Raw genomic sequence first — 14,059 nt, forward strand, 5'->3', positions numbered from 1 at the left:
TAATGACATCATTCAAAAGACAATAATATTTTAAGGTTAAGTTTTGTATCTGTAGATGTCATTGGTGACAATGATGAAATACTTTATTGGTATTTATTGACAGCGCATAAAGGAAAATGATATTTTCAGATTGATTTTTGTATCTGTAGATGAGACGTCAGTGATGACAATGGTAAAATACTTAATGATTTTTATTGACAGATTAAGTAAAAACAAAGAAAAGCGTTTTTTAAAGTTTACTATGATGCATTAGTAAGGGGGTGTACCAAAGTTCTATTTCAGGGGAGGGAGGCTCTAGCTAAGGAAAGGGATAAGTCTTTTATGATTGGAATGTGCATGTATATTTATCAATTTTGAGTTTTGTCATTTCCCCGTACCTGAAGGGTGACGTCATTTTCCCTAGTGATTTTTGTAAGATGGCTATTTATCTCCCTTGTAACTCCATACTATTTTATTCAGTTTCTGTTCTTAAAGTTTTTTTTATTTCTATTTCTTAGTCAATGTACATTTTAGGCTAGTGAATATCTTTCGTTTTTTTCTTCTGCTCATTGACACGGCTTGATCACACTGCAACCTAGTAAAGAACCATGGCCCAAAGTAACCAAAAGTAACCAACACTTGAATAGTTCTGAAAATTAATTTTAGTGCGTCTACGTACTTTTTTCTTTAGAGGGTTGATATTGGATAGAGAAGCTTCCTGGGGAGTGTCCAAAATTAACTGTATCCATCTTTAAATTCTTTCCAGTTTTTGATAAAAACAGTATTCTGGTTTTGCCATATGCTTCCACTTGTATTTTTTCTTTACATTTATTTCTTACGTAAGTTGGGAAACTTTAACAAAAACAAAGTTTTTCGACTTGTGCTTGAAGTCTCAATCCTATCTTTCCCCAACGAATCCCAAGGGACTAGAAAATAAAGAGTATTGTTTCTTCAGTGGAAAAGCTTTGATCTTTGTTTTCCTAGGAAAAGAGAACAGAGCAGGCTATAAGTTATTTGCAATTTTTACACCAAGTTAGAGGAGATATTAGGTTCAATTTTTTCATCTTGCAATGAATGATTATTTATTCAATGGTCTAGTCAAGAGATGGTTCAGGTGGGTTCACACTTAGGAGAGTGTCAATTGGGGGGGGGGGCACAGGGGTAGTTGCCCGCCCCTCACTAAATTTTGAAATATACTTTTTTTCTATTTTGGTAAAAGTTAGAAAACTAAATCCCCTCCCTCCATTAGATTTTGAGCAATAACTTCTTCTGTATATTCACTTGCAACAAAGGCAAAATCTTTTCTCACTTCCCCTCCCTTTACACTTTCGTGAGTTGGTGCCTCTCCATACTCCCCAAATTGAGAAATCAAATAATAATGAATACATTTTGTTTGTATTTTTAGATAATACACCCTATTGCTCTAAATTCAGATATAAAGAGTCCGTTCCAGAGGATGCTCCATTGGACACACTAGTATTCAAAGTTGAAACCAAGGACGTTGATGAAAAGGAAGAATCAAGAGTTCGTTACTTTCTTACTGGGCGAGGAGCAGAAGATTTTTCTATTGACTCGACTAGTGGTAAGCTCCTTTCTTTCTTTTCATTTTCTTGCTTTCTCTTCTTTTCTTTCTTTTATTGCTTTTCTTTTAATCCTGTAATTTATTTTTATTTACAAAAGAAAACAATCAATGTAGTACTTATTTTTCAAGATTATGGCACGTGATGCCAGCCAGATACTCAAACCTAATGTAATCCAACGTTTAGCTCCTTTCTTTCTTTTTATTTTCTTGCTTTCTCTTCTTTTCTTTCTTTTATTGCCTTCCTTTTAATCCTGTAATTTATTTTTGTTTACTAAAAAAAACAAAAAACAACGTAGCACATATTTTTCAAGATTTACAGCACGTGATGCCAGCCAAATACTCAAACCCAGCGTTAAGCTCCTTTATTTATTTTCATTTTCTTGTTTTCTCTTCTTTTCTTTCTGTTATTGTCTTTCTTTTAATCCTCTAATTTATTTTTATTTACTAAAACAAAAATGTGGTACTTATTTTTCAAGATTTATGGCAGGTGATGCCAGCCAAAACTCAAACACAACACAACCCAACGTTAAGCTCCTTTCTTTCTTTTTATTTTCTTGCTTTCTCTCCTTTTCTTCCTTTTATTGCCTTTCTTTTAATCCTGTAATTTATTTCTATTTACTAAAAAACAAACAATGTAGCACATATTTTTCAAGATTTATGGCACGTGATGCCAACCAAATACTCAAGCCTAACATTAAACTCCTTACTTTCTTTTCATTTTCTTGCTTCTCTCCTTGTCTTCCTTTTATTGCCTTTCATTTAATCCAGTAATTTATTTTTATTTACTAAAAAAACAAACAATGTAGTACATATTTTTCAAGATTTATGGCACGTGATACCAAATACTCAAACCTCAACTGATGAAATTCCTTCTTGAAGTAACTTGTGTTTCTTTCCAACTTGGGGTTTATTTAGCAATATCGTCTAAGGTTACATAGTTAAGGCTACGCAATTTATACAGTCTAGTTAGCATTAGCAGTTATTCTACTTTGAACTTTCTATTCCTCAGTGATTTAGCTAAAAATTGTAACCGAAATTATTGATGATATTCCAAACTCTGACATAGATAGGTTTGTAATAGATTTCTGACAACGCTGGTTATATGGTTATATATGGTAATATATGGTTACATGAAAAGACGCTCGAATTGAACAACCTCATCTCAGATCATCAGCATGGCTTCCGTCAAAATCGTTCTACTGTTTCCCAACTAGTAGAAATACACGACTACATCCAGTCTGCCCTGAACCGTGGGATTCCAATAAATATTATTCTAATCGATCTACTTAAGGCCTTCGACCGAATATCTTTACGAAAACTCATCCACTGCCTGGAAGTCTATGGAATCAAGGGACAGCTAAAAAATTGACTCTCAGCATACTTGAATGATAGAAAAACAGCAGTCAAGGTTGCACACACACTATCCACATGGACAGATACAACCAGTGGCGTCCCACAAGGTAGTGTTCTCGGCCCAGTCTTGTTCGTCATTTACATAGACATTTGCATAAATGCCATTTCCCAAACCGACTTCGGCCTGTTTGCAGACGATACGAAGCTCCTGGGAGAAGCTAGTGCATCGTCACAAATCCAAAGCAACTTGGACGCCCTGACAGAGAAGCTCGAAGAATGGCAACTTTCACCAATTGTAGCAAAATGCTCTGTCAGCCATCTTGGCCGCCAAAATCCGAAGTAATCATACAAAATGAAAGGTATCAACCTGACAAAATCTACCTGTGAAAAGGACCTAGGTGTAATTCTGAGCTTGGACCTCAAACCAGAAAAGTATATCGGCCTAGTTGTGGGTAAATCATCAAATACTCTCTGGCCACTCACTCACTTCCTACGATACCTTGACCTTCACTCAAAGATCTCAGCATACACAAACCTGATAAATTACTGTGAATTTATGAGCCCACATAAAACGCTTACATTACATTTAAGCTTCCCTTGTCGATTTACTCCATTTTTTTTTGTGAATGGGCTCACATTTAGTATTGTGTTAAACAAAACTGCGAACCCATCGATTCACTAAATCCTTCACAAATAAGTTTTGCTCAATCCCTCTATTCAATAATTTCTAAATATGACCGTATTCTATATTTGACTAAATAAGATTTCCACCATTCACTGGCTAAATAAAACCGATTTACCGAAGTAAACGGGGAATAAATTTAATTAAAATAGTTTCTTACGATTTCAGGCGAGGTAAAAATTGCCAGGATGCTGGACCGTGAAAGTCAGTCAAAATATCGACTTGTTTCACATGTCCAAGATCTGGAGGAACTTTTGTGGGAATGTACGGCTGATGTAATCATCATAGTAAGTGACGTCAATGACAACAGACCTCAGTTCAAAGTGGAAAACTTGACTGCTCTTGTACCTGAAGACCTTGAAGTCAAAAGTTTGATCACCAAAGTGCATGCATAAGATTATGACGAAGGTAGGCTGGCGCAGCTTTTTTGCTTTTCATTTTTGTAAAAAATGTGGTGTACCGTCGTTTTGTGCCATGTTTTCACGTGTTATGCCATCGACAACTTAATGAAAAACTGTAGAATTGCCGTTTTTATTCTGAACATATGAAACTGAATTGCTTAGTTTTTCTTTCTTTTTCATAATATTTGCCATCGAGTGCGATTCAGGTGCCATCGAGTACTTCATGGTCTTTTTACTAACAGTAAACAGTAAAAATTTTTCTTTAAGCTCTTAATCTAGTTTTTTTTTATCATGGACACATTTTTGCATAATCGTATCATCGGAATGAAATTCTCTGCCATGCGTTGGGTTGCTACACTGTTGTGCAGCTGAGATCGAATTGCAGGTTCTGCATTACAAAGAAGAGATCAATCCACTGCACCCATACTGGACGCATTCGGTTCTAGTAATTTCTGGAACCGAAAATTTATTCATATTAACGGCTTTGCGTCTTTTAAGGTACGAGTTCCAGTTGGAATACATTCAAATGGTCAATTTTTTTTATTCCTAAATATGTGGTGCTAGGTATAATTAAATATCTGATTTGCCGCTAGTCTTTTATCGAGGTTTTAGATGGCTGTCGAACTTTCTAAAATTGTACCTTATGTTTATTTACTGTTGCTAAATTAAAACCAATTGATTGAAAAATATCCTGGGACGACAACCATTGAAATTTTGGAAGAGCCTCTTTTATTTCACTGAAATTAAAGAATTCCTTTTGATGCTTCAGTCATTGTACTTGACACATTTCGGGTACATTGAAACATTCTACGAAGCATAAACAATGGCTCTCACCTAAGGATTTATAAAATTTGTATATAAAATGTGATATATAAGTGATCAATGTAAAGAAGGTATACCCACCCTAATGTGTAAAAATGAACTGACTGAATAAACAGTTGAATAGATGGGTTAGCATTTGATGGGGTTGTACATTGGTTTAACAGGGTTGTACTTGGGTTTTAATGGGGTTGTGCATGGTTGTACATTTAATGAGATTTCATGCTTTAGTTTTTTCGCTTAAAAAAGGAATATGACTCTCTACTATAAATACGAATGGTTTATATTCGTGTTTATTACACAGTACATATACATATGAATACTGTTATATATATACTGTTAATACATTACATTGAACATTTCATTATACTGTACATATGCATATCCATTACTATCTAGACATACAGTATATATATACATTACACTGGTACTGGTGCACGCAATACATTACATATTTCATTATAAAGTACATATACATTATGTACCCTGAAATTATCTTTGCAAAAAAAAAAAAAAAAAAAAAAAAAAAAAAAAAAAAAAAAAAAAAAAAAAAACTATTTCATTGACGTATGTCTAGAGTATAAAAATATATACGGTATGTGGAGCTGACGACATCACAGAAACTAGTCAAGAAAGCCATATGACACTAGCTAAGTCTTGCAGCAAATACTTGAACACATTCATTCTTTAAGTCAATGGAGTCAGTTTATGAAAATGTGAGGCAGAAGGGGGGGGGATCGAAATGTATTTTTATAAATATAGGGAGAGCAATTTTGTATGTGTTTGTTTGATGAGACTATCAAAATAGGTATTTTGCAATAATAGGCAAAGGAAATTACCGAAAAAGATGCTTTCCATTTTTAAGGGGGGGGGGTGGTGGCAAATACTCCTCCCCTTCACCCAGTTGACACTCCTGACTAAAGTCCTTTTGAAGTATTAATTCACAGCGGAAATGTTTCATCAGAAATTCTTTAGTAATTTTTTTGAAAGCTTAAATTCACATTACTTCTCATGTCAAGAAGGAAAAGTTCCCAGGAAAACTTCATAAGAACCTTGGTGATTTTAAATCAATGTCATTTAAGTGATTAAATTTATTATTGAGGGGTGAAGTCCGTTGAATTGGTATTTATTGAGGAATGTTGTAAATAGGCTATTGAAAAACTGTTTTGTATGATTTGATTTTAATTTTTTGTGACACTAAGAAGTTTCGATTTAATTTCGGAAAAATATATTAGGGAGAGTTATAAACAGAAAATAGTAACAATAAAATAATAAAGTATTTATAAAATATAAATAAATAAAAATAGAACAAGTAAATAACTAAATGGTTTTGATAAATAAAATAAATAAATATGTATAATAAACAAAGTAAATAAGTGAATTGAATAAAGTAAAAATCGATAATAATAAATAAATATTTTATGCAAAGAAACATCAATAAAAGGATAATATGTTATATTAAAAATATTAAAACATTATGGGAGGATATAGATGTTGTTTTAATATTTTCTACGGTAAAAGATCGGATTGAAAAAACAATTAACACTTTTGTCTGCATAGGAGTGTACAAAAGAGGAAAAGGATCCATCTAGGGTCCAAACTTAAGGCATTTACGGGAAAAGATGTGAATATGGCTAAAGGATTTTGATTCCCATGACATTTTCTCATCGTTCCTCTTTAAACTATATGAAGTTTTTTATTTTTTAATTCTATTTAATTTGAGAATTTGAAATTTTTCCTTTAGTCTGAGGGTTGTTTTTTTCCGTATACCCTTTTTTAATCCCAATTCGTTCAATATTTTTTACTTTGGCTTTTAACCTTTTTAAATGTCTTATTAATTAGGTTAGGTTAGGTTCAACAAACAGGACTGTTTGTTGAGATTTTTATTGTTTCGAATGATCCAATAAATTTTTTTTTCTTAAATATAGACCATAAATATATTGACCAAAAATGAGTCGAGCAAAGTATGCTAAATCTACTATATAGATATTATTGAAGGACAATTTTAAGGATTAAGCTTGGTGGCGGGGTGCAAAACACCATCCATTATTGGGGACTGCCTCGATATCACTTAATAAATGACCACCTGTAAGCGCCTCAGGTAGTTTGGGGTTGTGCTAAATGGACAAATATTCGATAAATAATAACAAATATTATAAAATAATAATCACACAATAATGTTAAGAAGTAATATTTATGTATTATAATAAATAATAAACAGACAATAGTAATAAATAAATAATTTAACTGGAACTATTGTATTGATTATTTAGTTTGGTCATCTTGTCTTGTGTGGTCTTCTTTGTTGCTGCTGAAGACAGTCTTCAAAGATAGGGTCAAAACGTTTAGCATTCTTAAAATTTTTTTTAGTATCTTTGGTTGAAAAATTTCTGATTTCAGCCTTATGTTCAAACTAAAGAAAATCTTTATATACATACGAGAAAGGCGTGTCAATTTACGAAAATATAGAGGGGAGAAAAACATATTTTCAAAATTAACGGAGGAAGGGGGAATATACGGGGTTAATTACTTCACCCCGTAATTAGCAGCCCTGACAGGAGAAAGACTTCTTTCTGCCTTTCAGTATTTCTGTTCTTCTAAAATGTTTATATTTGTCTATATCTGCCTCTATTTCTTTCCCCCCCCCTCTCTCTCTCTCTCTCTCTCTCACTCACTCACTCACTCACTCACTCACTCACTCACTTACTCACTCATTCACTCTCTGTCACTTTCTTTCTTTCCTCCTTTTCTCTCTCTCTCTCTCTATCGTTCTGTCTCTCTGTCTCTCTATCGTTCCGTCTCCCTGTCTCTCTTTCTCTGTTCTACTGCATTTGCTCCCTAAAATCTAATTGTATTAGCCCCAGTAAATGTTATTTTGGGTAACAACCGTCGAGTCCGATACTCTTTTCCTGCATCAACTGATGACCATTTCATGATCAACGACGTTAGTGGAATCATCACTTTAGCAAAGTCTCTTGATCGAGAGTCAAATATAATGCACAACCTCGCTGTTATTGCCAAAGATCAAGGGAGTCCACAGCTAAGCTCCACCGCGTTTGTCACTGTTGTCGTACTTGACGTCAATGACAATCCACCAGAATTTGAATCAAAGACTTATTTTTCTGCTGTACCTGAAGATGCACATCTTGGGACAGAAGTTATTAAAGTTTTTGCAACCTCTTTGGATGCAGGAGTCAATGCAGAAATTATTTATTCCATATTAAGAGGGAACGAACACAGGAAGTTTACTATTGATCCTAATACAGGTATTGACACGAAAATTATTTATTCCTCATTTGGAGGGAATATGCATAGAATATAGAAATTCAGTACTCAATATTAAGAGGGAATAAGCATAGAATGAACATGGAATACGGAATTTTTTCTATATTAGGAGGGGATGAGCATAGAATGTAGAAATTTTTCATTCCATATTAGGAGGGAATGAACACAGAATTAGCATAAAATACGTAAATTTTTTTCCATGTTAGTAGGGAATTAGCATAGGAAGTTAGCCATAGATCCTAATAAAGGAATGATTAATTAAGTAGTGTTTTTTTAAAATTAAGTTAGTGTTTGTATTTAATTTTTTAGTGTTAAGAGTGAGATAGTTGGTGTTTAAAATAATTGTTTAGAGTCAATTTAGTGCTTAAGTTAGTGTTTAATTAAATTAACAATTTAATTAAGGTGTGTTTTCATAAGCCTTGAGAGTCTGAAATGAGGAAGATCGGTATGCCATTTCATGAAAGGTGTGCGGGGAAATTCTCATATGATTAAGAATAGGGTTGATTCACACCACTTTTCCTTTAATGAATTCTATGGAACTAGATTTTTCGCTGCGACAGAAAATGTTGAATTCTTCTTATTTTTTAAACAGAAAAAGAAAATTATCAAAAGAAGATAAGGATGCATAAATTTATTTGTGGATTAAAAATAGGCTTAAGCCGAACTGGCCAGCCATGACAAAACAAAGAGAGAGAAATCTCATGATGCGTAAAATAAATGGGACTATGGCCAGTAGAAGGAAAAGGGAAACGAAAACGATACGGATATTTCGCCTATAGAACAAGGCGTCTTCAACGTTAAAAAATGAAGATAAAATCTAAAATAGCCTAAAATTGAGTAAAATTCGTGAAAAAATATCTATACATGCAATTGTTGCAGCTGTGATTGATTACCACAGAAGCCAAATAGAGTCGCTTCAGTGTTCTTATTGAAGCAATTCTATGTAGGGGAGAGTCGGGTAAGACGGACCGGGGGGCAAGACGGACCTTTTGTCATTGCTCGACTTGAGCGTCACCTTTTTATCACTTGTAGAGCTAGAAACAACGGCCATCTAGTGGCAAGTTTCGGAGCGAAGTCTGAGAGTTGAAGCCAATCTTGTCTTCGAGAAAAATATTTTTATTCGTTTTCACATTCTCGAAATTGGCTTTTGAGGTAAATGTTTTTCTTTTCTGGTGTTTCTAATGTTCAGTTTTATACTCTGGTAATTTTTCTTACAAATATGGAGGTCTAGGAGAGTGTGTGAGACATTAATTTTTTTCATTGCAGAGCCATCTTATGTTATAATTTTTAACTATTCCGAAAAAGCAGGTTTAGGGTAAGATGGACCACAGAGACAGCGGGTAAGACGGACCGGTCCGTCTTGCCCCCTATCATCTGGGATCTTTTTTGAAGTTATTATTTTTTACGTATTTTGTGAATATTGTGTTGCATTTATTGTTCCCGCATGTCAATTAGAAATATATTAAGCTGTCTCTCTTTTGCAGAATGGGAAAGTATATTAGGAAAACCACCCGCGGTCTCCACGACCAGGACTTACTGAGAGCAGCTGCTATGCGAGTTAAATCTGGTTCGCCGCTTCGCAAAGTTTCGAAAGAGGTTGGTTTGCCACGAAGCACAGTGCGAAGAGCAGTTGCAAAACTCGACGCAGCAGAAGATCCCCAATCAGTGTAGTTGGCAACTACCTTCAACTTTAAAAGTGTGTTCTCAGCAAACGAAGAGATACTTCTGAAGGACTATATGATCACGGCACAGCACATGCATCATGGACTTACGAAAAAGGAAGCAGGTCAGCTTGCATATGAATATGCCCAGGCCAAAGGGAAGAATATGCCGAAGAACTGGACTGAAAATAAGTGTGCAGAAAAAGACTGGATGAATAGCTTTATGAGTCGTGTTGGGCTTTCCCTAAGGTCCTCCGAAGCGACAAGCCTTGCCAGAGGCACCAGCTTCAACAGGACGAATGTCAGCAAATTCTTCAATAATTTAGAAGAGCTGCTTATAAAGCACAAGTGTCCGCCGAATAGAATATATAATCTTGACGAGACTGGAGTAACCACCGTTCAGAAGACACCAAAGGTGGTTGCAGAAAAGGGATCAAAGCAAGTTGGACGCATTACTTCGGCTGAGCGAGGGACGCAGGTAACAGTCGTAGGGTGTATCAACGCAGCTGGCCAGTCGATAGCCCCTTTCTTTGTCTTTCCACGAGTGAACTGGCTGCAAAGTTTTCACCATGGCACGCCCCCTGGAAGCACAGGAAAATGCCAGCCGTCTGGATGGATGACAGCCGAAATCTTCCCGGATATGATACGCCATCTGATCTCCCAAACCAGTTGCTCGCCCACAAATCGACTTCTGCTGATTATGGATAACCATGATTCGCACGTCTCATTGAGCGTGATTAATCTTTGCAGAGAAAACGGCATTGACGTCTTAACGCTTCCGCCACATTGCAGTCACAAGCTGCAGCCTCTTGATGTTGCTGTTTATGGGCCATTCAAGCGATACTACAATGAAGCAGCTAACTCGTGGATGATTTCGAACCCAAACAGGAGGATTAACATTTATGAAATCGGAATATTCGTTGGAATCGCTTTTCCAAGAGCTTTCGTCATGGAAAACGTACTAAGCGGGTTCCAAAAAACAGGAATATACCCTTTCAATAGGAACGTTTTCCAAGATCACGACTTTCTCAGCGCCTTTGTGACAGACCGACCAGCACCAGAGACGTCTCCCATGACAGGCCAGTCTGCAGTTCCATCAACCAGCCCTGGCGACGAGAGCTTGAATAACGACGTGCTGCCGACTACCAGTAGCTCAGTGATTTCTGCGACTATGCCAGTGACTCCAGAGTCGGTTCGTCCTCACCCTAAGGCGAGTTTCTATGCAAGAGACGGAAAAACGTCTAGGAAAAGAACAAAGTCCAAAATTCTGACGAACACACCTGAAAAAAACAGACTGGAAGAAGAATTTGAGTTGAAAAGAAAAAAATCAGAAAAGAAAGCTCAAAGAAAATGGCCTGAAAAGAGAAACCTCTCCAAACAGCCTGGGAACGGGAAAGACAGCTTCGACGAACATATCGCGCTGGATGATGAAAGTGATGACAGCTTGCATTTGGATGGGTCAGAAGAGGAGGAGTTTCTTGATGGAACCGAACCAAAAAGTGGGGATTTCTTGGTTGTGAAAGTGCCGACCAAGAAGAGCTTCAAGAATTATGTTGGAGTTGTGTGTGATTGTGAATCTAATGGTTTCCAAGTTCGGTTTTGGAAGCGATTAGCTCCATCGAGCAAATTCACGGCAACTGAAGAGATGAGCTTCGTGCGAAAAGAAGATGTCATCATGAAGCTGCCAAAACCGACCCCTTCGGGCGGAACGACGAGACAGTCGGCTCAGTTCGTTTTTCACGTAGATTTGGCCTCGTACAGTGTTTAAATATAGTTAGTTGCTAACTTTTTACTTTTTTACTTACTACTAGCATTTTAAGTATTCGAAATAAAATTGTTTAGAGACAGTCAATCTTTATGAGCAATTGGGTCCGTCTTGCCCAAAGGGCTGGTCTGTCTTATCCTATGGGGTGGGCAAGATGGTTCCATCAAGATGAATCATCACTAAGCAAAACGCTCAATTGTTAAAAATTGCTGAAACTCATCGATGCTACGATGCCCTACAATATTCTATCATTTTTTAGGATGGAGCCGACGGCTATCACTTTAATATTAAATTGATGAATCCAGCCACTAACAAAGAAATGAATAAGAAATGCAGTGCAATGCATTATTATTCCTATAGACTAATGATTCGGCAGGATGAAGAAAATTATATTTTAAAATGCCGTGAATTGTTTCACCAATTTGTCGTTGATATGTATGCTAAAATTGAATCAGAACGTTTGCTATATATCCGCCTGAATCAGACCAAGCTCCGCTCTGAACAATACATTCATTTGCGAGATGCAGTTATAAATGACGGTAATACCACAAACGTTGGAAGATTAACAATTTTACCTTCGTCATAGGCTGGCAGTCCCCGTCATATGCCTGAATATGCTCAAGATTCTATTGCGTATGTTCGTCTCTATGGTCGTCCAGATTTATTTATTACATTTACATGTAATCAATCTTGGGACGAGCTACTGCAGCTTTTACTTCAAGGACAATCGGTGGTTCATAGGCTTGACATTACGGCCCGTGTCTTCCAGCAAAAGTTGAAATCACTGATAAACTACATAGTAAAACTTGAAGTGTTTGGGTCAGTTCGATGCTGGATGTACTCAGTGGAATGGCAAAAACGAGGTTTGCCACACGCACATATACTAATCTGGCTACATAAAAAATTACTTCGAACGAAATTGATGATGTTATTTCCGCTGAAATACCTGATAAAAATGTCAATAAGGGGTTACATAATATTATTGTAAAAAATATGATACATGGACCTTGCGGTGCACTGAACGAAAATTCACCATGCATGGCCAAAGAAAGGTGCACAAAGCAATATCCTCGACTTTTAGTATCAAACACAATTACTGGCAATGATGGTTACCCACAATATAGAAGAAGATCTACTGAAGATGGCGGTAAAACAGCAATAATAAAGAAGCGTAACGGTACCACCATCGAAGTAGATAACCAGTGGGTTGTTCCATATTCCCCATTATTATCAAAAACATTTAATGCACACATAAACGTTGAATACTGTAACTCCGTAAAGGCAATCAAATACATATGTAAATACGTCAACAAAGGCAGTGACATGGCAGTTTTTGGCTTGCAGCCCGAAATCAAAGATTTCGACGAAATCGTACAATATCAGGCTGGAAGATACATAAGCAGTAATGAAGCTGTTTGGCGAATTCTTTCATTTCTGATACATGAACGTAGTCCAGCTGTTGTTCACTTAGCGGTACATTTACAAAATGGTCAACGTGTTTATTTCACGGAAACCAACGTGCAACAAAGAGCCCTGAATCCACCAGATACAACATTAACAGCTTTTTTTTCGCTTTGCAAAAATGATTCTTTTGCAAAAAAAACTGCTGTATACTGAAGTGCCTTCGTATTACACGTGGAATACTAAAAATAAAGTATTTGAACGTCGAAAACAGGGTAAGTCAGTCGACGGCCAACCTACCATCTTCAAAGATACCACGATAGGAAGACTCTACACCGTTCACCCCAATCAACATGAATGCTTCTTTCTACGCCTGCTTTTGGTGAATGTACCCGGTCCGACATCCTTTGAGTATTTGAGAACTGTAAACGGTACTATACATGACACTTACCGTAGTGCATGCCAAGCTCTGAATTTATTGGAGAATGACCAACACTGGGATAACTGCATCAATGACGCGTGCGAAACGTCAACCCCAAGTCAAATTCGTGCATTGTTTGGCATCATTTTTACAACTTGCTCTCCATCAGCCCCTACAGAGTTATGGGGAAAATATAAGTCAAAAATGTCCGAAGATATACTCCATCGAAAACAGTTAGAGACGTCAGATATGACTTTTGATTTTAAATCAGAAATTCATAACTACACTTTAGTTATTATAGAAGATTTGTGCGTACGTATGGCAAACAAACCTCCTCAGGATTTGGGAATGCCTTCACCTAACCGTATCGCTGCTGTTTCGACATGTGTAGAATTGGATCGTGAACAAAGTTACAGTACGAGTGATCTATTGTCGTATGTACAAAATAACATTGCCAAGTTAACGTTGGAACAAAAAGACATTTATGATACGATAATGCATTGTGTCGATAACAACGTTGGAGAAATTTTCTTTTTGGATGCGCCAGGAGGTACTGGCAAAACGTTTGTGATAAAACTGATTCTGGCATCAATCCGATCAAAAAATGATATAGCGTTGGCAATTGCGTCGTCCGGAATAGCCGCAACATTGCTGCCTGGTGGAAGAACTGCTCATTCTGCTTTGAAATTGCCTCTGAATTTGCATTTTAC

The 14,059-nt window shown here is 36.4% G+C and overlaps 2 protein-coding genes across 3 annotated transcripts in view; both read left to right on the forward strand.

The window, feature by feature from the left end:
• The window catches only part of LOC136042363 (syntaxin-binding protein 2-like), a 70,854-nt gene extending 66,402 nt beyond the window's left edge, over window positions 1–4,452 (forward strand). The window contains exons 7-8 of one of the 2 annotated variants that reach the window (XR_010621278.1): window positions 1,385–1,561; window positions 3,765–4,452. The gene's annotated coding sequence lies outside the window, so the exon portion shown is untranslated. Of the gene's footprint in view, window positions 1–1,384; window positions 2,241–3,764 lie in introns of those variants that run through there. The other variant, XR_010621279.1, reaches the window with a different exon arrangement.
• Window positions 71–9,772, forward strand: LOC136042360 (fat-like cadherin-related tumor suppressor homolog). The gene is made up of 6 exons (XM_065727327.1): window positions 71–89; window positions 1,385–1,561; window positions 3,765–3,965; window positions 7,675–8,082; window positions 9,368–9,416; window positions 9,586–9,772. The coding sequence occupies exons 1-6, from the start codon at window positions 71–73 to the stop codon at window positions 9,770–9,772; spliced, it is 1,041 nt and encodes a 346-aa protein (XP_065583399.1).
• The last annotated feature ends 4,287 nt before the right edge of the window (window positions 9,773–14,059 follow it).

This window comes from Artemia franciscana, unplaced genomic scaffold (assembly GCF_032884065.1).
Source record: "Artemia franciscana unplaced genomic scaffold, ASM3288406v1 Scaffold_1174, whole genome shotgun sequence".
NCBI lineage: Eukaryota > Metazoa > Arthropoda > Branchiopoda > Anostraca > Artemiidae > Artemia > Artemia franciscana.

Excerpts from the sequence above, each read along its gene's own strand:
- LOC136042360 (XM_065727327.1), top strand. Across the intron at positions 3,966-7,674 it reads TGAAGACCTTGAAGTCAAAA|CCCCAGTAAATGTTATTTTG; the intron begins GTTTGATCACCA and ends TAATTGTATTAG. Across the intron at positions 9,417-9,585 it reads TCCGAAAAAGCAGGTTTAGG|AATGGGAAAGTATATTAGGA; the intron begins GTAAGATGGACC and ends TCTCTTTTGCAG.